This window comes from Drosophila sulfurigaster, chromosome 2R, assembly GCF_023558435.1.
Source record: "Drosophila sulfurigaster albostrigata strain 15112-1811.04 chromosome 2R, ASM2355843v2, whole genome shotgun sequence".
Lineage (NCBI taxonomy): Eukaryota > Metazoa > Arthropoda > Insecta > Diptera > Drosophilidae > Drosophila > Drosophila sulfurigaster.
Window position 1 is genome coordinate 28,612,614 of NC_084882.1, and position 24,033 is coordinate 28,636,646.

The following is a 24,033-nucleotide window of genomic DNA, read 5'->3' on the forward strand; positions in this document are numbered from 1 at the left end:
CAAAAACTAGTAAATAAAATGGATTAAAACCAAAACCAAAAAAAAGAACAATAAAAATAAAACGTTGTTTTGTAAATTACTCGATAAAATACAATTCCTGATACAATTCGAATAACCAATAAATGTCTCATTAATAACGATTATCAAATTTTTAATATCTATTTGCACTATCAACGAACAACTAAATGATTTTTTATACTCGTACTCGTATGTATGTGTTTGTCCATTTCAACAACTCTGAACAAACAAAACTCCGACTTTGAATAGTTTTACGAATATGAATATATAAATATATATTCGAGACAAGTTACTAAACGTTTGTGAGCTATCTTGAATCTTGAATCTTGGCCTGCATGTCCTGTGTGCCCTGCTCTCTTAATCATATTAAAACAAACATATATATTTCTTGTTCACATTGCATACTCTATAAATATATACTATATATATTATATTATACATCTGATATGCCCGCTTTCATTTAGTAACTTTAGCGCTCATAATTCGCATATATTAAAACGATTTCAATGTTTGATGTTAGGCAACTAAAGTATAAAGAAGGAAACAAAAATATATAACTAACTGCTAACCATATATTAAAACTCAATTTCCATTTCTATGACTTTTTTTATTTACATGCTAACCAAACAAACAAAAAACCCAAAAAAAAAAAAATATCTATACAAAAAATCTAAAACAAATCGAACAACAACATATACATACACACAAAAATCACAACAAAACAAAAAAAATAAAATACAAAATCCTGCCATTGCTGCATTGCCGCTTGGCCAGATGAGCTCGACATTGAGATGCAGCCAGGATTCAACAGCAAACGATTTGCATTTGAATGCAGCAACAGCAGCAGCAGCAGTAACAACAACAATAACTATTACTATGAGAACAACAACAACAACAGCAGCAGCAGCAGCAATAATTGTATTAGTGTGGCAACTACGGTGTGGCAGCAACATCAACAGCAACAACAACAACAGTGGCAGTAGTCATTGTGGTGGCATTGTGTGCCATCGCAAATGGATTGTGAAATTCTAATAGCAACTGCAACAACACTCGTCACTGACAAACTAAACTATAAAGCATCCACAAACACACACACACACTCGCTCGAACATCCTTACATCAAGCAAGTCTGTGGCCTGTTGCCTGCAACTTTAACAACAACAACATCAATAAAACAAAAGTAATAATGATAATGTATTGAATTTTGTGGCCATTTCTGTTGCGTTTTGCAAACGACAAAACAAAACCTTTAAACAAATCAAACAATAGTGTATAGTTATTATATTTAATGGATAACTTGTAATAATAATTATTATTATCGATTATCACATGCACTCATAAGTAGCACATAATTTACAAAAAGTTCAGCGAACAAAAATTACTTAAACTGCAGCAAATCGAACGTACATATATATCCATATATCCCATATGTGTATATGCCCTTAGAGCCATTCTTAATATTATGTCTATTAAAATATTTAATGAAAAAAAGAAAAGAAAACTCAAAAAATAATCATGTTTACGGAATCTCATCAAGAAATCTGCAATTCGTTTTGATCACAATTTTTTTTTATAAAAATGCTCGCGAAGAAGAATCTTTTTTATAGTTCATAAGGTTAAATAGTTGTTTTTTATCTGTACAATGACTAAATAACAATTACACAGATACACACACACACACATACATGCATATCCGTATTCATTATGCAGCATTTGATTGTTTTTATTGATGCTCTGCTAATGTCTCGATTAATGCAAAACATCATCATTTAGTTTTGTTAAATTGACGCAAATTCTTGTTAATGAAGTATTTCGATTATGAATACGTTATATCTGCTATATACATACGCAAAACAATTATGAATCTTAAGTCTATATAAACTATAAAAACCGATTATGATAACAAAAAAAGCATAAGAGAAAAAACAAACAAAACAAAATACGCAACAGCCATATTTAGTTAATGAAAAATAACGAATATCATGCATTAATAATGTACAAGTTAAACATAAATAATTTAATCTTAATTAATAATGTTAATGTTGAGCTCAAGCACAATGTATTATACACAAAAAAATAAAAACAAAAACAAAAGAAAAATTAAAAAAAAAACAAGGATAAAAATAATGAAAGTAATAATATTTTTGATAATAGATAATGTTTGACCAAACAATAACAAAATTCTTTAATTTAAAATGAGTTCTAGAAGTTAGAAAACGCACATAATTTTTTGAAATTTTTTATAAATAATTAAAAATATGTTTAAAATTAATAAATGAAAATGAGATGAACGGGGATGGAAGGAGAAGAAGAAGATGTAATGAATGTGAACTGCATTTAAATTATGGTACAAATGAAAAATTGATAGATAATTGTTTTAAATTAAAGAATTTTGCATGAAGCTGAAACTGAAAAACTGATTGAAAGCAAATACACAATGTATGTAATTATGTGTGCCTTTTTCAAAGCATTGCAACTAAGTTAATTGTTAAATTTTAAATAATAATATTATTGACGGCACCAATCAAAATCATATATAGAATTGGCAAACGAATGAAAAAGTGAAATCAATCGCTAGGCAGCCGCTACATCATGAAATTATTATAATGCTACTACTATATAATGATGTGAATCCCGACATACTCAAAATACTTGCGAGTGAAACACAATTCAAACGAGAAATACTACATAATTTAACAATTTAATAATAATAATATTATTATAATTTTATGTTTATAATCGGCAATCGTGCAATCGTAACAATCGTGCACCGCCAAAATTTACAAATTTTTTGGTGTGCTGCCTATGGAAATTTTTCGATAACCGAATGATCGATAGAGTATACATATAAATGGTTTCGTAATCGATATCGTTATTGAATTTCAATTCAATTGATGATTGTGAGTAACCTATTAACTAATCTCTAAATAAATAATATAAAGTAATAATAATAATAATAATTAGTTGTAATCTTTAAGCACGTGGCAAATTTAATGTTGTATGTACTATTGTGTTAATGGGGAACATTTTTATTTGAAACAAACAATATTCACAATATTCATTCATTAAATATCATGAAAACATTACACATTATTGCAAATCCATTGGAATTATTTGCAAATCTTATCCACATATGTTCAAATAATAATTATTTACGCAACTGTAACAAAAAAAAAAACAAAAATCAAACTAAATTATGTACAAGTTTTTGCATAAAATAAATGTTTATAAAAAACCAAAAAACTGAAAACGTTTTTCAATCTGAAGTCAACTGTGTAGTTGCAATGGGGATAATTGGGCGAATGCACGCTTTGAAATATGAATAACAAATTGTTGTCTACCAGAGAAAACAAAAACAAGACAAAAATCAACAATAGCCCAATTTGCCATCGGTGCAATTGAATTGTGTGAATGAGTGAGTGAGTGTGTGGTAACTCATTTGGTTGCCAGGGGATGTCCCGAAACTGCTTATTGACATGAGGACGTGTGTGTGTGTGGGCAGACTTTGAAACAAAAGAAGCCTACCAAATGCACGAGGACATGTGAGGATGCCACACACACTGCTATCTAATCTGTGTCCACCTTGAAGAGAGGAGGCTACGTTTTTCGTTTCGCAATGGTGCAGAATTAATCTCGAATCGGAGCATACGGTGATGATGCAATTGTGATTGCATTGTGCTTGTGTAACAAAGTGGTTAATAACCACAAAGGAGTTATCGGTCCAACTCAAACACCTACGCTCTCTCTTTTTAGACGGAGGACATATTTGGTTCGATTTGCACAATGCATCTTGAGGTTCCTCGTAACTTATGCTACAATAATAGTTAATTAAGTACTGTTGACATGGGCACAGCAGCAGCAGCGACAGCAGCAGCAGCAATCATTTATGCAAGCAAACTTCTTCAAGGACCCATCCAGCTTCCTTTTGTATTGTAAACAAACCGAACAACACGTGCGAATGCCGTCAATGCGCATGCGCTGTTATTAACAGCGCTCTGTTAACGCGTCCTTAAAAGCCTTGAGCTGTATGGCAACCGGCTCAGTTCAACGGTAGCAGGCGAATTGCAAGGATCGAAATCTCGAAAACGGATTAGTTAAACAACGTCTTCGCGTAGCAACAAGTGAGCTCTCAGAGTCGTGGAGCTAACTATCGTGTATACACATGGCGAACCGACTGATGATACTCTGGTACTTAGTTGTGCTGTTCGTTGCCATGGCTAATGCGCGTAATGAAACCCATCAGAATCCACCGCCACCGTTGGCGCATGTTGAACAGTGCGGGAACACTGAGAAGATGGTCGATGAATGCTTTAAGGATTTGCCATCACATCTAACAGAGTTTTTACAAAACACAAAAATTGTCATAAGCAAACAGGAGATCATGGCTAAGTGCATGTAAGTGTCGAAAGCCATACAGATAAACACATACAGACACGCACACACAACACTCATCAAGAAAAAACAACTCGAAAAGTGTTTTAAGTGCCTGGAAATGCGTGAGAGATGGCTATAAATAAAACACCTGTGCGGACACATACATTATTGATTATCCCTCCAGACACCGCACAGACTCCCTCTCGATGTGTCTTCTGGACCCTTTTAACTCAATTCGACTTGAGCTGTAAATAGCAAAAGAAAAAGAAAATAAAGTTTACAAAAGGGTTTCGCGTAGAGTGCAAAAGCCTAATTAAAGAGTTTTCTTTGTGTTCTTAAATTTGTTTTGCTCAATCGCACTTAATTGAGTTTTTGGCAAATTTGTAAATTCGAAAATATGTCTGGTGTGCAGTGTAATTTGATCAGCAATTAAAAACACGCTACAAATTGAAGAATTTATCATCAATTCAAATGAAATCAAAACCCTCGTTAGTTACAGTGGCAAATTCACAAGGTCCGATAAGGTCAACAAAAATAAATAAACGAGGCAGCACTTCAACACCATTTTATAGCGCAACATAATTATAAATATTTACATAAAATGGAATATGGATATATATATTCTCTGTTTGTGCCCCAGCACTAATTATTCAAATTTATTTATAGTGTTTTCAATAAGGGCATGAAATGCTTTGATGCCTATGCAGCGCGTTGCCTGCAGAGTCGAAAGCTAAACTTGTTTAAAAACAACGTCGATGGTGCTCGTAAATTTTTAAAGAAATTCTGTTCCGATGAGAATTTTCAAAGAGGTAAGTTTTAAACACGAATTTATGGCATAAAATATCAATAGACCTTTGCATGCGGTGATTGAATTACAAACTCAAATATCAAGCATGTAATTTGAACTTCAAAGCCATGAAAAGACTCGAGCATATTTTATTAAACTAGTTTTTGTTGTTAGCATTATGGTAAATTTCATTTCGATTAAAGCAACCTTAAGAAAGTTGGAATTGCTAAACTTTTGGTCAACTTCAGTCATTTGATTGCTTCTTTTGAAGCAAAAAAAAAAATATGTAGCATACTTTTCGGAGTACGATTAAATTCTTGAAATTTTTAGTATCATTACATTCAATTGCGCCGTCTGGCATTTGATGAATCAATGTCTAGCTCTTAAAGACTTGCAAGTGCAACAGAGTGTAAAGCACGCGCAGACTAAGTGGTCTAGAAGAAGCTGTTTGTTCTTTGCTGTTCTTCAGTAAAGTGCATCTCAAAGCAACGCACACACACACGCTGCAATTTCACTTATTTTCACTTAGCTGAGGAAGGACATGTAAAACTTGCACAGCTGAGAAGTCTTGGTAATTTTCATTTTAACAAATGAAAGTTAAATATTATGTATACGCACACGTTGCTTGTGTTTGTGAAAACACTTGTCAAAGCACTAAAATAAAACATTCAAGTTAATGACATTAATTAAGTAGTTTATTTAATATGCGCCTAATATATTATTTAATGATAGCTTCACTTTGTAGTCATAATTGATGTATGTTAATAAAAAATGTAAAAGATTTAAAATCAAAAATTCACAGTTATATTTAAATATAGTCAGGTATTCAAAGTAAGAATTAATTAAGTGCGCATCAATATTCATTGTGTGAAAAAAATAATCATAATATTCAAATAGATTTTTACGTTTGAAATGCTGTTGAATATGAATTTTGTAAAGACACATTTTTAATTGTAAACCTCTTTAAATATTTGAATGTAATTGACATAATTTCTGTTTCGTAGATTATTTGCGGCACAAGGATTGTTTCGCCTACATTCAACCAGATTGGGTTAGCTGCACCGCAGACTTTGAGAACATACTCACGGATGATTTGCACGACGATACCCGCAATGTTAGCGATAAATTCATGGAGTTTTGTTGGTAAGCAACATCTGCTGCGAGGGGGAATTGAAAAGTCAAGCCGAGAGTAATTGTTGTCGCTTGCCACTTTCTGTTGCAGTGCACGTTACGCGTACGAGAATTGCATCTATAATAGTGCGCGATATAAGTGCTACAAGCATTCGGCCGAATTTGCACGCGAAACCGCCAAAATGCTGTCGGATGAGAAGCACTTCAGCAATTGCCGCCACCTGGAGGACATCTGTGCGCATTCGACACGCATCGCCTGGATATCGAGCAGTTTTTATCCCCTGGCTCTAGTACTGATGTTGCGTTTTCTGCGGCACCTCGCCGGACCGTAGATTCTTCGCTCTGTGGTTGTGTGCGTGTGTGTCTCTCTGTGTGTGCGTGTGTATAAGTGTGGTGGTGTAGGTTGTCCAATTGAAAATGCATAGCATTGAGCGATTCGCTTGCAAAACAAAAAAAAACATAAAACATGGGCATGTGATTCTCTTGGGGTGGGTAAACTGGGTCGGACAGCGGCACTTGTTAGTCTTAAAACAAAAATCTCCAATACTATATATAAACACTTAAGTTGATGTATGTGAATGTGTATATGTGTACCATATTATTTGTGTGAAACATTTGTGTATTTCAAATAAATTTCACTTCAGTTATGCGACACGTCTTTATCTCCTATCCGACGACTACTTAAAGAAAAGTTCAATAACTATCTGATGCGCGACCATCTGTCGTATACGTAATATGCTAAATTGATTGAATGGGCCTTTGTGTCTTCTGTCTACACCGATAAGGTAAATCCGTCACGCAATGAACTCACCCAGCACGTGCTCTGAAACTTTGTTTGCCAGACTATTTTTCCAGGTATTTATCTTTTAAATGGATGGTGGCAGATATGTTTGCCTTTGCGTTCATTTGACAGTCCATTTGGCAAGTCTGTGGAGAAAGTTTTGAGTAGGCAAACAACCTGTGTAACTAGGGCGGCGACTCCTGCCAATATAACGTCAATAACATCAACAACTTTAGTAGCTGCCAACAAAACATATTCATATCAGTTTTTTTTTTTTGAGTTTCCTGGAAAGAAAACTTATAATTTTGTTAACGGAGAATGCAATTTAAGTACTTCTAAAGTTACACCAAACTAAAATTGTTGCAATATTTTCTTGTTGTTTTCTCTCTGTTTTTTACTCTACATATTGTTGCCTTTCAATGGGGATCGATATTAATTTCGCTCTGTTGGTCGTAATGCAAGTTAACGCTCATAGCTTATGCATTGCACTACTTGCCTCCTCTATACAATGTCAAAGGCTAGTCCTTGGGGCAAGCTGCATCGTTGTTGCCATCCGAGTCAAGTGGAAAGTTCGAACGTGTTTTTGTTTTGCAGAGGAGTCTTCGGGCGATTTGCTTAGCTGAAAACTAGCACAAACTTGTGATTTATCCACAAACGCGTAAGCGATAAAATTTGTAATTAATTAAGCGAGCTGGTCAGCAGCGGCAAACAGCGACATTTGATGTTCGATCTATGTATTGCTGAAGTGACTGGTCGTCTACTGCTGCTGGGCAAATAAAACATGTTGTTGTTTTTATTCGCGCACAGCTAAAATCAAATTACTTGCTGTCATCTGCACGCAAAGACACAAGGCAAAAAAGCCACGGCAAAGCAAAGTCAAAGTCAAAAGCAAAAGCAAATGGCAAATGGCAAATGACAGTTGGAAGGACTGAAGACGCAGCCACGTGCATGCAACATGTTGCCCAGGGAAACGGAGGTAGTGGACAAAAGCAAGAGAAAGTAATAATACGAGTTGCGTTATACGAGTAGTTCTGAAACAATTTTTATAGGTAAATATGTAGCAAAAAAATGCATGTAAATTGAAAAGTTGTTCTTAAATAAGCTAGACATATTAAAAGTGTCGGTTTTGCAATAAATGTTTGTTTCACATTTCGTAGTTACAAATATGAAATCTGCAAAATAACACCTTCATATCTGTAGGCAGACATTGTGCTTTCCGTCATCTGCCATCTGCGTTATTGTGTATTAAATGTATGTCATAAATGAAAATTGAACTCTTTCATCTCTTTCAGCAATTATCAATCTTTATCGCTTGTATTCGATTTTATTGGATTGAAATTTTAAATTGATTGTTGGTCCTTCTGATTGTATGAGTTTTAAATCCCGGCAACACTTAAGCTCTTCAATGTTGAGCGTACTTTATGAAATATTATATTTACTTTTGCTATTGGTAAATGGCTCTTCAACATTTTCTTTGATTACCTTTCCTTGCGTTCAATTTGGCAAGCTTAATTATGCGATTTATTGGTCGTTCATTCACCCCGGCTTCGTTTGGCTATTTTAACTACTTTATTAACGACGGCTAATTGGATTTTCATCAAACGTAAAAGGGGTTTTCATAATACGATTATCAGGGGTCACTACTGATTTCAGCTTTAAATAAACACACTATAAATAAATATGCTTGAGCTTCAGAATTACCTTTAGTCAATAATTGGATTACTCGAACATCGTTTACATCATTTGTTTTAAGTTACGTAATCAATGTGCTCTTATAATTGATTGAATGATTAATTGCATTTTGTAATGATTGGGAGACACAACTGGCAAATATTGTTTAAGAAGACAAATTAAGCCATTTTCATTTACTTGACAAATTTTCCATTTGCAGCTGTGTTAAAATCAATTATTAAATGCAAAATTTGAACCCAGCCTTTGCATGATTAATTTCCACAGGATTTGCTGTGACAGACATGAATTTGACAAATTAAATACGACTTTTAAACAAATCTTGTTAAAATAAACTTTCAAGGAATATAAATTGAATATTAAGTTCATGAATGTTTGATATATAGTTTAAATAAGTTTTGTGGATTTCTTGGATCAATTTGAATTGGTCAAATTAAATGAAACTTTTAGATAGATGCCGTTGAAATAAACTTTTAAGGAAGACAAATCGAATATTTTGTTTTAGAATTTTTTTTTATATAGTTTGTATAAATTTTCAGCATTTTTTGAATCAATTTAAAGTGGTCCAATTACATATAACTTTTATAGTAGACTTTTAAGTATGATAAATCGATTATTTTGTTAAATTTTGTGAGTTTCCTGGATCACTTTGAATTGGTCAAAGTAAATACATCTTTTGAAATAAACTTTGAAGAAAGATAAATCGATTATTTTGTTTATGAAATGTATATACAAAGTTTAAAAACATTTTTGAGAATTTTTTGGATCTTATATAAAAGTACTTTAAAAATAGACAAATCTGCGTCTATTCAAAACAGCAAAGACTATTATTATACTTGTTTTATAAATATGGCAAATTAAATGCAAACACCTGCACACAGTAGGCGAGCTTGAAATTGATAGCAAAAAAAGACTACATCTAAGATTAGAATATTTTCCCCTCTCTTCATAAAGTGAATACTGAGAATTTTATCTTCAGCAATGTATCAAGTGTTTGCTACAATAAAACGTTCCAATAAAATGAACTTAATATTTTTTATTCGTGAAAAAAAAACAGTTTTTTATTGTTATAATGTAAAAAATAGTAGAATGCTATACATTTTTCTTTTCAGTTTCTATACATAGTTTGAATTTTGTGCATTTCATGCATTAAATTGATTTGGTAAAATTAAATGCAACCTTTAAATATATACAGTTGAAATACACTTTTAAAAAAGATAAATCGAATATTTTGTTTTACATACTATATAGAAAGTTGAAATAAAATTTCAAATATTTCTTGGAGTAGTTTGATATTTTAAAGTTATTTTCAAGTAGACAAGTTTGCGTCTATTCAAAAAAATAAACATCATAATACTTGTATTATGGAAAATTAAATGCAAACACCTGCACACAGTAGGAGAGCTTTATATTGATAACAACAAAGAATACATCTATGTTTAGAATGTGTTCCTCTTACTCTCTACATAAAGTGAATACTAAGAATTTTACCTTCAACAAGTTTTTACAACAATAAAAAGTAAAGAAAATATATATAGTTTTTTTTTTATTCTTGGAAGCAAAGAAGAGTTTTAATTGTTATAATGTAAAAAATAATAGAGTGCTTAAAGTTTTTTTCGGTTTATAACAGGTGAACTAACTAATGAAAGCCAAATTAATGTTATTAATTAACGCTACTCATTTTGACGAATTATTCGCTTATTTTACGCCTATGAATAATTTACATAATTTTCACTGCGCAATTGTAAGGTTGCATTCTGCGAATTATGTCAAACACAATATATTATGGTATATGTAGAAATTCCCGCCTGCTGCTTACATAAATCGCGCACACACAAAAGCAATGAAAATGAGTTAAAATTACTTTATAGCTGCACGATTACTATGGAAACCACAATTATGTACGTATGTATAGCTATAGCTATAGCTATAGCTGCTTCTGTGTGGCGTCACACAGTCAGTATAGTTTATTTGTTTATTCAACAAACTTTGCCAGTATTTTATTCTTTTTGCTGATGAGCGATGAACGTCACGGAAGCCATTTAATAAATTTTTGCTGTTTTCTGTTTTAATTGTAAAAGTTCGAGCACAACACGGCGTATACGCAATCTATTGCAATGCAGACCGAATGCGACCTGATAATCATGTCTGTTGCATTATTGTTTAATGGCCGCTTAACCGCTTATGATTTGCGTCAGACCGCCATCATCGTAGCCACCACCGCCTCCGTAGCCACCGCCATTGCCACCGCCTCCAAAGCCACCGCCACCGCCACCACCGCGACCGCCACCTCCGCTGTAGCCATTTGGTCCAAAGTTGCCAGAGTAAACCGGACGTCCGCCGCCGTTACCACCACCTCCTCTGCCACCACCACCTCCGCCGTTGGCTGAGTAAACGCCAGGCGCTTGACCACCGGGTGGATTACCTGCAAGTGCCGTTAGTTGTATTTTCGGTTGATTATTTTTGCATTGAATGTTGAACTTACAGTCATAACATCCGCCACCAATGTAGACAGCCGCCTGCGAGATTGCCAATGTGCTCAGCATTAAAACCGCAAAAGCCAATGAAAAATTTCCCATTTTACTATCTGTAGCGTTGCTGTTGTTGTGATTGAGTTGAGATGCCAAACAAGTCTGGGCGACTGACAAAGCTAACGTCTACTTTTATACGGCAAACGTAAGCGAATTGTGTGATTTACCAAAGCAACGCCTTATCGATACTATGCACTCAGATCTAGTATGAAGGTCTGTATATACTAGCGAGTACTCACAAATAGACAGAGAGAGAGAGAGATGCATGTATTAATCAAAAGCGGGGAAATGCCCAGTCTTAATCGTAAGTGACGTGCTACGAGAACACTGACGTTCTAGCAATTACAAAACCAGCATTTGATTTGTGCTCCAACTGAGAAGTGTACATCGATTTGATGTCTGCCACTCGACAGTCACGACTCACACGATGGACGACGATGGGAAAAGCCAACTTCTCTGGAATCCATACTATTATCATTCATGTTCCACTACAATTCTCTGAGTTTGTTCGCCATAAGTTGAATAGCAATTATGTAAATTGTAATCTTCATTTCAATTTGGTTTTGTTACGAAATGCGTTTTTTTGTGGGTGTGTGCTTTTAAGCTATGTCATAAATCTCCATCAATTTGTAATTGCTTTTCTCTCCAAGCACCCTTTCAGAACTCTTCGAGCATATCAACAATGTGAAGCCAGTTGCGTTGAATCAAAGGTTGACAGTGCATTCAACAGTCGTTGCATTTTAACTGTCATCTGATTGAACCGTTAGCGATAAGATTTAACACTAATACACACATTATGCAAATTGATTTGGTATTTGCATTTCATATATAAACTATATGGGCATTATAAAGTGGTCAGTTGTCGGCAGCTAAGATGAAGTGTTTGACGTGTGCATTGCTTTTAATATTGGGATTGCTGCCAGTTTTGATCAGCGGTTCGACTTAATTGACTTGCGGTTTGATTTGCGTTAATTATACTCTATATTCTTGCTCTAATTTCGCAGCTTATCCCGGCGTTGTTATTGTGAATGGCAGGTGTTTGAATTGTAAGTTCAAGTCTGACTTGAATTGACCAGTCTTTAATGTTTTTGCTTTAATATAAAGGTGATAAGCCGGATGGCGAAGCTGTTTATGTGAATGGCCAAGAATATCGCAGCTTTGATGGTGGCAATGTGATTCTGGATCGCCCTGGATATAATGGTCCAACAGTCTATCGCCGAGGCGGCACAACAATTGTCAATGGCAATTGCAGAGTTTGCAATGTGGATGTTTAAAAAAGTTGTAAAAATATAGAGTAAAGTATGCGAGCATTAAGTCTTTATCTGATCACATCATTTGCATAGCGAGGCAAGTAATCTCTGCATTCTCGTAAAAGCTTTGAGCCAACAATAAGTGAAACTCTATTGCAATCTCTTTGTGTGCATGTGACTATTTCGCATACTTTCAGTTTCCACTCTTCATTTATTCTTTCATGTCCTCACACATCGATTGCCAGCACACACACACATGCATTGTTGTCCAGCATTACAAATTGTATTTTAAATCGACAACAATAGCTGACATAAAGCATCTTATTGAGGTTTCTTTTCCTCAATTGAATTTACTTCTTTTGTGACAGCGCAAACATGCCAAGTATCTATATCGATGCTATGTATAGATAGATAGCAGGTAACATTTAAAAGGGTTGTTTGTTATTTCATTTTTTTTCTTGTTGAACTGATCAATCTCTAGCAATTTTGGTAAGAGCTTAACCATTTTGCATGTGTGTACAAGTATAATAAAACAGGTTGTTGTGTTTACGGCGTGGGAGTCGGCTCGTAACACAATCAACTTAATTGGCCTCGCGCTCAAGTTGCGCAAGTTTTCACCAGTGAGTGCAACACTGTGTATGCTTAATATCCTTGAAGCAGCTGTGCTTTTGCATGTGGAAAAGTGTTTTCTGCAATGTTATCTCTCTCTCTCTCTTGTAAATATTAAGAATATGCTGCGGATATGTTGTGTATGGTAGAATTTCGGCGTGAGAGAAACTTAATAAAAACAAGAGCTCTAGCAATATAACAATACCGAGAGCTTCAATTGCACTTGCAGCAGACTCAATATGCATGAGTAGATAAGCTCTTTAAATGGGGAGTGAGAGACTTGCATATATTCTATATTTACAGCAGTTTATAGACGTTTGCATATTTATAATATTTCTCATTTTTTTGTAGAGTATTTTACCAGCTTAGTTTGGATTTAAAGTAAACGTGGCATTTAAACTTCAACTTTTGATAAAATGAATGAAACCTCTTCATGTTCATGAAATCTGTTTGGTCAACTTCTAAAGGTCACAGCTTATAAATACTTTTATTTTTATTAGTTTTGCAAAAGAAATACACACAGAAATGAGGAAATTATTTCTCTTGCTGTGTCAGTGATTTGATTTATTTTCAGTTGTTATTTGGCTTCCAATCGACACAGCTTGACTTAAATTTCGTTTTCAACACACTTCTTCGTTCTTGAGCCTAATTTGTCTGTCATTTAAAGCTTGCTGAATTCCATTTAGTGGAGGGAGAGGCAGATGGAATGTGATGTTTGACTTCCCTTTGTGTTCGTTTCTGCTTTTGTAACAATTTCTTGTTTGCTTTTTTCTCCTCTGACATTCTTTTTTTCATTGAGAATGAAAAGCGTGATTTATTGTTGTCACTAGCGATTCGCTTGTGTATGTGTTTAAGTACCTTTTCGACAACAGGTAAATACAGTTGTTGGGCTAAGCTTAATACAGGCACGTTCGAGTATTTTCGATACCTAATACTTTGTCTCTTGCTGTGAACTCAATTTAATTTGCCTATCGCAATGCAGCCGGAAATTTATTTGCAATGGAATGATTAATATGTAGGGTGGAGTACGCATTGGAATTTTCTTTCTTTTTCTTCCTTTTTTTTTGTCTCGACTTTTCCAATTGAAATGCAGATGACAGCAGATGCCTGCAATCAAATGTTGGTTTCTTTGATTTCGACTTTATACTTTTTTTTTTGTTTTGTCTGCAAAAATTCAAATGTAATCCATAATTAAAATGCATACTTGACCACAAGGGGTTGCAATAAGTCAATGCTGCAAGCTGCACATTATTGTGTATGAAGTACAGTGAGTGTGACCTAAAAGGGATCAAGGCAAGAACGAAACGAACTTCTTGTTTGTGGCATTGGGGAGCACATAAAAAGATGTTACCCTCTTGACTCATAACTTCAAGTATTCCAACCGAGTCTGAGGAATTTTTTCTCTTTAAGTAAAAGTGCTCTTTGCTAGCTGTTGGCGTGTGTACTCTGTTCGATAAGCCCAGTGAGAAACCAAGGGAACAATAAATTTATTCGCTGCAGGGAATTGTTTGTTGTTACAGCTTTCACTGTGTAGCCATAGCTTAAGAAAAAGCTTTTCGGCAAAAATATTCTATTGCAAAATAATCAAATGGAAATATTGAAAGCAAGAATGCTGCCGTCAACTGTTGGCCAATCTTTCACAGCATGAAATAAAGTATTTAATTGAAATACTTTCAATTGGTTGACGAAAAACTTTTGACCAATTGGATTTAGTTTTGAACGAACTAAATTGGACAAGTGGCTAACCAGTCGACCTTTGAAAGTGTCATTTAAATTGAAGTTTATTTCACATATTTTTCAGATTTTTCAGACAAAGTTGAGTTGATTCTAGAAAACATCTCCCGCTGTTCGATTGAAAGTTAATTAAATGCACTGAGCATTTAGCTTTACTTTACTTTACTTTAGCTAACAACAAAAAGCAAAATGCCAGCGCTTTGTTGCATATTTAGTGGTGCTATTAATATCTAAATAAATGTGCTTCGGGTGAAGAATATAATATAAATTTTCCGGTTTAAAGGCTTCACTTTTGGCTTGCATCAAAGTATTTATCAAGTGTTTCGTGACATTCTCAAAAAGTTGCTAATATAATCCTTTTTTGGGCCATTCATTTCGCTTTCGTTACCTTCCTTTGTGTGTCTGCACATATTTATTTCATTTTTCGTTTGCAAAAGAATAAAAAATTATGTTCACTTTCAATTGTATTTCCCAAGTGATTTGGCACTGTGAATTGTTTTCCTTTCTGTTTGCGTACCCAAGCGACAAGTGCCTCGTGTTTGAGATACACTTTTGGAGTGGGCACTTCGAGAGGCTCGACAGTTTTTTCTCGTTTTTTTCTCTTTTTTTGTTTACCCTCTGCGCCCATTCCCATACAAATATTAAACGTTCTGCAGCAGCGTTAACAGCCTCAACTCGACAACCTCTGACTCGGGATGACATAGCGACTGTGAACTTGGCGAAATTTTAAACACACACACTTATATATATATATATATGTATATATATTATGTTGGCTTTGTATTCGTGTGTATCTCTTTTTCTCCTTGGCTTACGTATACGTAATTTTTTCTTTTTTTTGTTGTATGCCTGAAGGTAAGTTATTTATTTGGTTATTCAGCCGCAATGGCGGCTTAATTGAATGGGCTTAAAGTGAAGTACATTAATGAGATACATTTTGATGAGCAAGTTAAATATTTAGATGGGATCTCTTTGCGAGCCTTTCGCTTGCGCTTAATTAATTTCTTGCAAACTTTCAAAATCCATGAAATCGATACAGATTTTGAGTTACGCTTTGGTCAACGCGCCAGTTGAGCGTGCAAAATGATTAAAGAACATTTTGCTGCAAAAGCGCAATTGTTCAGCTTGTGTAATCTCTTCATTATGGCATTTAATAATAACAGAACATGATTTGCAGCGTGTGTAATGCTTGAGGTAACTTTTCAATTGTGTGTGTGTGTGTTTAATTTGCTTTTCTGCTGTTGCTGTTGGGCATTAAAAGAGCTTTTGAATAAGCGTTGAATAATACTTCATTTTCGCATTATTAGTTCAATTTAAAGTACGCAAATCCTTTGCTGCTCTTTTGAAGCTGTGTAGCTTTCGATTTGCATGATTTGTGCGCTACTTTTGCCCTTTATTGAGCTGCTATTCCTGGAACTGAATTGAATGCATCGAGATTTCTGTGTAATGTGAGTTATGTGTAATGTCTTTGTCAGTGACGTTTACTTGCACGTCGACCGATTAATGTTTTTACCTGTTCAACTAAATAATTCACATGTCAGCAGTTGCGAAACACTTTCATTATGCGGTCCGAGACAATCAATCTATGTCGAAAGCCATGTCCAAGCTTAATTATGAATTTCCATAGTTTCTGATACAAGTATTACCATAGTGTGTGTGGGTGTTGCTATTATTGTATGTGATTATGAGTTGATGTTTCATGTGTGTGTGTGTGTAGTGTATAATAATATATCGCACACACTCCAGCGGTGTTTCATTTTGTATTTTAATTAGTTTTGCCTCTTGGCCATATTCTACTCTCTCAGTCCAAACAAACAAATACATCTTTAAGACTTACATATACAGGCAGTCAGCAGCCAGGCAGCCAGCCAGACTTCTGTTCCTTCCTTTTCAAGCTGACAAAGCCTGATATGCTCGAGGTGCAAGTCAACGTGCCAAGGTCGTTCAAACATTTCACAAAATCTTTTCACTAAGTAGTTTATGCTTCGCTCTGTGTGTTCTTTAACCTCTGTTATTCACCTGACAATGAACTCCGAGTCTGCTACTTCATTCCGCGCATAAATCAAACGCATTTTTTATGGCAATTATATGCTTAAACGAGGCGAGTCCGCTTTCAACAGCAATCCCCATAATTTATGAATGTTTTTCGCAGTCGATGATGTGTGCATAAATCAATTTTATTTCGATGACCATTACATACCTTGCTGCGCAGATTGACAGATTTGAGCTTTATGTGCACTCGACAGAATTTCACACACACAAGTAAACGTACACACACATACACAGAAAATCTGTCAACGCACTCAAATTGAATTCATTTTGGAAAGAAGGACAACGTATTTAATGCCGTCAAACAGATGTTTTTGGCCAGATGTCTGCACGTGCTGTACTTAATTGCGGATATTGTGTTAACAACATAACTTTGGCAATTACAAGATGAGTTTTTTATTGACTTGCAGATACCCTCGTTTGGGAAAGAAGTGAACAGAAAGTTGAGCTTGAATGAGTCTATAGTCCACTTCATTTCACTATGAAATTTTGCAGAGCTTTGCTGCAATCTTTTCTCTCGTTTTTTACTTGAAAAGATTTCAATTAAAACTTGTTTTCTATTGCTTGCTTTAGCAAACGGGGTATATTCGAATTTTCCATATTTGTCTAGACTCCTACGTTTAGGCTTTTGATAATTTATTTTTAATTGTGGCCTAGCCCAGCAGCTGTTCTTGATTTAATTGGCATAGCTAATTTAATGTACAACATGCTTAAAAGCTAAGCCTTTTTGTTTTCGTTGTGTTAAGAAATTAAAATGTTGTTGCCCACTCGAAAGTCTGTTAAAAAAAAGTAAGTTGTACAGTAGCTTCAAAAGTACAAATGAAAAACCCTTTAAAGCAACTGTGTTGAATAATGTTGGGAATCTCAGTTTTACAACAGTTTAGTGGCCATAGGGAAGTAACTCTCCCTGAGCACACATCTACAAATTACGTATACGCAGAGTAGTCGTATACGTGCGGGTCTGGACATTTATAGCCACAATACAAGTAATAGGCGCACATTGCGGGTCGTAGTTGCAAGACCATTTGATATATGCATGGATGTTAAAATATAAAACCGAGCAGACGACGGGCTCGCTTAGTAATATATTTATTAGATTTAGAATACGATGCAACATATGAAGCACATGTGTGCAAGGGACATACAACAAACAGCAGCAGGAGGTGAAGCAACATTAACCGACTCGACTCGAGTCCTTGGCCATGAACGTATACGTAGAACGTGCCACGTTAATGGCATTAGTACATATAAAAAGGCAAAGCAGTTACTACTGACTACTATGTTTTATATATACACTCTACTCCATTGCAAGGTGCTTGGTGATGCTGTTGAGCACTCAAGCCGACTTCCAGTAATCACTAATGAAATTTGCCTATTGCTCTTCTCTGAAAGTAATTAGCAATGTGAGCATGACCCAGATATCCGGGAAATATTGTTTCCATAGTGTCGGTCTGCACACAAAGAAGTAATCAAGTTTCGCTTTGATGTAACCCCCGGGTTACATATTTTAAGAGACTTGACATTTCATCTCCTATTGCGATTTCTTTAACTCTTTTTTTTTGTTTTTTTTTTTTTTAACAAGTTATTATTGTACGGTTTAAACTAGTAGATTTTTGTTTCTAAAGAACCCTATCAAATTTCGTTTTTAGTATGATGAAATAATCGTAAAATGTGATACACATTTATTATTGTTCTTAAATATCATAAAACTCGAAAAAAGGCGAGGCAACCTACACATTTATTACTACCATTATTCCTTTTCCTGGAAATTGCTTATGATCTCAATAAAGCTATTGTACTTTTAATTGAATGTGCTTCGCATTAAATTTACTTCAAAAATACTAAATACTAAAATAATAAAACTACTCAACACTAAAATATTACAACTAACAAACAAATACTGAAATACTATATAATTTTAAAATATATAAAATACTTAAATACTACTACTAAATACTAAAATGTTACTACTACTAAATTCAAAAATATTTATACTACTAATACTAAAATTACCAACTTATAATTACCAAAATATTTTATATATTTCTCATATATTTTACTTAATTTTTTTAATTGTAGTTGTTTAATATCATAAATCAAAGCATTTTTTTGGAAACCAAGTCAAAGGCTAAGAAAGGCGAAGTAACTTTGAATTCCTTACGACCATTTTACATCTTCCTTATGGTCTCAATAAAACCAAATTTTATTGAATATTAATAATCTTACAATTTACTTGTAGAAAACTTTGTGTTAAATAATATATATTTTCCATTTTTTGTTTTTCTACATATTACTCTTTCTCTCACTGGTATTGACTTGTAAACTTTCTATTGAGATTTTCATTACTTGTCTGCCAGCAGCCACAAAGCGTTTGTCTATTAGTCGAAATATTCAACAAAAGCTTGAACTTAGAATGCGGTTTATTTTGCCCTTAAGGCCAAATCATGCTAACCACCGGAATTTGGTTGCCGGCGCATGACTTGCGTTCCACAGACACGTTCCACACGCAAAGCAGTGAATTTAATGCTAGCATACATTTGTGCGCCGCTGAGGGAATGCTTTTTTATCATAGATGGAATGTATGGGAATGAATGATGTGTGAATATTTTATTGTGTGTGTGCTTGTGTGTCTTGGATTTACTTATAAACCAGACAGAGCTATAAATTTAATTACTAATTTTAGTGGCCACAACGTAGCTTTAGTGCGTGTGTCGCTTATGCGCACACTATTAGTCGGTTACAGCTAATTAAACCTTAAACAGCAGCGCACGTTGAACCGTATCAAAGGATATTGGTGTGTTTGTGTGTGTGCGTGTGTGTATTAGTGGTGTGCGTGTGGGTCAGTGAGAATTGCGTGCGTTTGTGAAACTTGATAGGCACCTAGGCATAAGCATCAATGCCATTAGTTATGGTCAACGGCACCGCGTTATGCATATGAATGTGCTTAGTTTGTGTTGTGAGATGGACATCCATAAAGCAGAAGGACCTGCCGCTCAAGGTCATCATCAACATCCACAAACTGCGCTTGTTGCTGTTGTTGTTGTTGTTGTTGATGATGATGCTGATGTTATTTCTGTTCAGTGTGACTCTAGCTTTACGTTATGACAGTTGGCTCAAGGACTTAACTGTTTGCATAGCTCTATTACTAACTTTCAGCAGCACCGTCGCACCCACACTCTCTCACACACTCGCACAAAGTTTATTTTGATGGGGCAAAGCAGCTGTTGCCTCCATAATGTCCACTGGTCTTATGACTAATACGTCATTGGGTTTGTGTGTCTTAAAAAATTGAATACAGTCAGAGTAACGTAAAGGTAATGAATGAAATTTAGATAAAAATTGCAATAATGCATTGCATTACATTTTTGTTGTTGTGAGAACAAATAATAAGAAGAACGAAGAAATCTACTGTATATAGTAGATTACCTAAAACAATATTTATGTAATATTTATTGTATTATATTACAAGTATAAGCAAACGCAATTTTACGTATAATTTGTGTTACACGAAATTACCCAAAATGAGTATGTAGTCATTTATTTATGAGAGATAAATTGCGGAAACGAAATTGCCTTTATAAGTCAATTTATACGAGCAATAAGACTTATCGGGCCATTTGAAAATTTGGAAACAAATAAGTTTTTTCAAATTATGTTTAGTTAAAAACTACACATTTTTAAAGATTCATGTTTTTGAAAAGAAAAATGTTCTTATCTAATTTTCTATATCGAGGTCAGACTGTATACAAAATACGCTTTGATTTAAATCCAGTCTAGATTGTATGAGCTAGGAATTAGTTAATAAACCTTTCGTTCAATAAGCGTGGAACACAACTCTCGCTACATTTTCGTTGCATGTGGAGCACATTTCGTTTAGCCAAGACAAGAACCCACTAGGTAGCTTCTGAAAACGAACGATAGCGAGCAAGTGGCAGCGCCATCTACATGTCAGTCAAAGAACCTCGGGTAGCTAAAGTCCAGTCGCTGTGTTAGAAGGGATGCCGCTCACTCACACCAGCAAAGGCGGCCATAAAATGACCAACTGGCTGTGCAGAGTGAGAGTTTTTACGAGCAGCGAGTTCGCGCTTTTGTGTGACACTACAAAGGCAACGGCGAAACTGCATTTGTCGGCGCCGAAGTGAGGGGGAAATATGATGAAGGAGGAGGCGGAGGCACTAACTGAGACCGTTGCATGTGCATTCGCAGTTGCAGCGAGTGGGCTTTGATTTGATTAATTGATGCATTAAGCTCATTTACGCATAATTAATGCGCCACTTCAATGTGAGTTTGAATACTAATTTTTTTTGCTTTCTGCAAAAAAAAAGAAGAAAATTAACACATGTTTATGGCTCGTTGGCAGGGAATAATCATGAATTCAACTCGTGCGACAAATCAACAGAGAGACAAAAACAAAAACAAAAACAAAAAAAAATATGAACTGAGGGATAGAAAAATGAAAAACTGATTTTCTAGCCACGGGGCAACTGAAGAAGCGGAAGTACAAATTCAACTTCTCATGTTTGTGTTTGACAGAGAGGAACGCGTGTGTGCGATAGTCTTTGTGTGTGTGTTAGTGTGTGTGTGTGTGTGTCAGATATGTTTGCAGATAAAATGTGCGAGCAAAATATGCTGCACTTACACACACACACACACACACACCTGGCAGCGAGGGTGTGGCAGCTACGTGATTTCTTGAGTTGCACATAGACAAAAAAAAAGAAAGAGAAAAATTTATATGGAAGTTAAGTAAATGTCGATTTCTTGAAGTTTGCCACAAAACTAAAGACAAAGTGGCAGACTAGTGGCATCTAACATCCTTGCTGCATGCTGCATGGCCGCATGCGGCACATGCTAATGCACAAAGTTTTTCGCCTCAACTCAGCGACTAATTTGGGTCATTTCCTTAAAGTGAGACTGAGACTGAGACTGCGAGTGAAGCAGTGATGACAGCCTCCTTAAGAAAGCGGATTTGGTTGCTTTTGGAAAAAGCAATTACAGATAAGATCGACTCATTTTGTGGTAGCAGCACCAACAGCAGCAGCAGCAGCTTGCAACACTCTCTGTCCAGCTGTTTGCCTTGTTGTTTGCAATGAGTTTTCGCTTTTCACACTTTAGCACTTGAGATATCCATCATCTGGTTGCATTGAGTTTCGCTTTCCGTTTGTTGCACAGTGACACACTTAGATGCCAACAAACAGATAACAAGTTTGTCTTGCCACGCAACGTTTGCCACACACACTTACATACATTTGAGCTCCCGTGAAGTACGAATACTTCATGGAAGCCGCATCCCTAAGGTTGCCACAGGAAACAGAAACAGAAACAGAAGCAGAAACAGGAAGTGCAAGGCAAGGCTCAAGGTGCAAGTCGTTGAACTCCAACTCAGCTCGCTTGTTGGCCAATAAATAGCATTAATATTAATTAAACATGCACTTAGCTGTGCCATATGATAGTTCTTAAATGCAATTATCATAATATAAACAAAACTCGCTCACAAATTCATGCCAGCCAACTTTTTTCTCTGTGCCACAAATTCAGCCACAAAGCGAACTCTCTCAGTCTCTGAGTCTCTCAGTCTCTCAGCCTCTTTGCCCAGAGTGCACATTGCATTTCGCTGATGAGGGTAATTAAAAAGTTTTAGATCCCCTTTTCGAGGAGGTCGAGGAGTGCGGGAGAATGGCAGCAATAAATGCATAAGTCGCATGGCAAAAAGTGCTGAAAGAAAATCGACATGCATCATGCCAAGCATAAATAAGACACATTAACTTGGGGGATTTGTTTGCAGAAGCCGCTTCCGCCTTCAGCTTGCTCTTGATTTTTGGCTAATTTTTGCATAGACAACAACAACGACGACAAGTTTTTTCCGTCTGTCAAAAGTTTTCATGACAAATTTTGTGATTATGCGTCGAGTTTTGCCTGCAGTTTTGCTGAAACTTGCAAATGCAAATTAGATTTTAAATAGTTTCGCGTTTCTGATTGCGTGGACTGCATAGTTCTTTCTTGTTCTATGTTCGTTTGGAGATCAAAGAGGAGCCAATAACCAAGCAGCTGCGATTTTCAATTTGTCTAATTTGCAATTTGCTTTTAAAGCCGTTGCAACCCTTGTTGCATTTGCAGTTGCATGCCTCAAGTGGAGACGGGGCTGACTAATTAACAAATTAAAATAAATAAAAATGCCAAAAACAAATAAAAGAAAAGCGAACAACGCTAGGGAAATGCACTTTTCATGGCGATTTTATAAAAAATTAAACAACAACAAACACACACAACAAAAAAATGCTTTTTTTTTTGCGGCCAGGCTGCTAAATGTGCAACTCTTGCAGCATGCAACGTGCAACGCGCAGATTGCAGACTGACCCCACCAACTCAAAAAAAAAGCCCCAAATGACAATGCATAGGTACAAAATACCATTCCAAAGGGAAGTTTGCACAACAAAGCAGTCGCTTGCCCCCCATTCTCCGGACAGATCTGAGAGCTAGAGAGCTCAGCCTCAGCATCAGCTCAGACGACAAAAAATAAAGCGAGCTTTTTGGGGGATACGAATCGCGTCGAATGCAATGCAACGGAAATGTGAATGCACCGTAAAGTGAAGTGAAAAATGCACTTGAATTTTTCTATTTTTCCTAACTGTTTAATCCGTTTTTTCTTGTTTTACTCTTTTTACTTTCCCAATGCAAGCCCCTAACCTCTTTCCCTTCCCCTTCCCCTTCCTACGCCTGCAGTTGCAGTTGTTTGTTGTAATTTTCGAAGGCCAAAAAACGACTCACAAAAAAACATAGAAATGGAAATTAAAATGAGCGCAGGCAGTAAACGAGAAACAACTCAAACATCATAATTTCTCTAGGTGCCACAGCTAAAGGATTGGGGCAAAGATGGGTGGATGGGTGGAAGGGTGGAGAGTGAAGGGCGTGTGGCATGTGCATCCGTTGTAGCAGCAACGACAGCAGCAAGAACAAGAACAACAACAATGTCAGAGCGCCCACGTAACAACGCCAACGCTGAAAGGTGCATCAAGGCAGAGGCCTGTTTGACAGGGCGACAGAGAAAGAGAGAGAGAGGAGTGAGTGAGGGAGACTGAT

At 35.6% G+C, this 24,033-nt stretch overlaps 4 protein-coding genes across 12 annotated transcripts in view; 3 read left to right on the top strand and 1 right to left on the bottom strand.

Annotated features, from left to right (window-relative positions):
• LOC133837426 (protein held out wings) overlaps window positions 1–1,534 on the top strand; it is a 38,569-nt gene extending 37,035 nt beyond the window's left edge. For 6 of the 9 annotated variants that reach the window (XM_062268188.1, XM_062268185.1, XM_062268183.1 and 3 more), the window contains exon 9: window positions 793–991. Coding sequence is in view for 3 of the 9 variants with exons in the window: in XM_062268181.1 (XP_062124165.1) it covers window positions 793–1,001 (209 nt within the window). In the remaining 6 variants the exon portion in view is untranslated. Of the gene's footprint in view, window positions 1–792 lie in introns of all 9 variants that reach the window. The other 3 variants (XM_062268181.1, XM_062268180.1, XM_062268182.1) reach the window with 1 other exon arrangement.
• The window catches only part of LOC133837428 (uncharacterized), a 103,746-nt gene extending 95,595 nt beyond the window's left edge, over window positions 1–8,151 (top strand). The window contains exons 2-5 of the mRNA XM_062268190.1: window positions 1,002–4,413; window positions 5,059–5,201; window positions 6,184–6,322; window positions 6,402–8,151. Of these exons, the coding sequence (XP_062124174.1) occupies window positions 4,181–4,413; window positions 5,059–5,201; window positions 6,184–6,322; window positions 6,402–6,642 (756 nt within the window). The 5' untranslated portion in view covers window positions 1,002–4,180 and the 3' untranslated portion in view covers window positions 6,643–8,151. The remainder of the gene's footprint in view (window positions 1–1,001; window positions 4,414–5,058; window positions 5,202–6,183; window positions 6,323–6,401) is intronic.
• Window positions 8,152–10,630: 2,479 nt separating this feature from the next.
• On the bottom strand, window positions 10,631–11,424 carry LOC133837429 (uncharacterized). Its single transcript, XM_062268191.1, has 2 exons — window positions 11,266–11,424; window positions 10,631–11,205 (listed from the first exon to the last, which is right to left on the bottom strand). The coding sequence occupies exons 1-2, from the start codon at window positions 11,357–11,359 to the stop codon at window positions 10,955–10,957; spliced, it is 345 nt and encodes a 114-aa protein (XP_062124175.1). The 5' UTR covers window positions 11,360–11,424; the 3' UTR covers window positions 10,631–10,954.
• Window positions 11,425–12,140: 716 nt separating this feature from the next.
• LOC133837430 (uncharacterized) lies at window positions 12,141–12,645 on the top strand. Its single transcript, XM_062268193.1, has 3 exons — window positions 12,141–12,246; window positions 12,316–12,357; window positions 12,416–12,645. The coding sequence occupies exons 1-3, from the start codon at window positions 12,186–12,188 to the stop codon at window positions 12,583–12,585; spliced, it is 273 nt and encodes a 90-aa protein (XP_062124177.1). The 5' UTR covers window positions 12,141–12,185; the 3' UTR covers window positions 12,586–12,645.
• The last annotated feature ends 11,388 nt before the right edge of the window (window positions 12,646–24,033 follow it).

What these genes read in the sequence shown, in the direction of transcription:
- LOC133837430 (XM_062268193.1), top strand. Translation starts at nt 12,186, where the DNA reads ATGAAGTGTTTGACGTGTGCATTGCTTTTAATATTGGGATTGCTGCCA. An exon ending in GCTGCCAGTTTTGATCAGCG is followed by an intron (nt 12,247 to 12,315) that starts GTTCGACTTAAT and finishes CTAATTTCGCAG; the next exon opens with CTTATCCCGGCGTTGTTATT. An exon ending in GAATGGCAGGTGTTTGAATT is followed by an intron (nt 12,358 to 12,415) that starts GTAAGTTCAAGT and finishes TTTAATATAAAG; the next exon opens with GTGATAAGCCGGATGGCGAA.
- LOC133837429 (XM_062268191.1), bottom strand. Translation starts at nt 11,359, where the DNA reads ATGGGAAATTTTTCATTGGCTTTTGCGGTTTTAATGCTGAGCACATTG. An exon ending in TGGTGGCGGATGTTATGACT is followed by an intron (nt 11,206 to 11,265) that starts GTAAGTTCAACA and finishes CGGCACTTGCAG; the next exon opens with GTAATCCACCCGGTGGTCAA.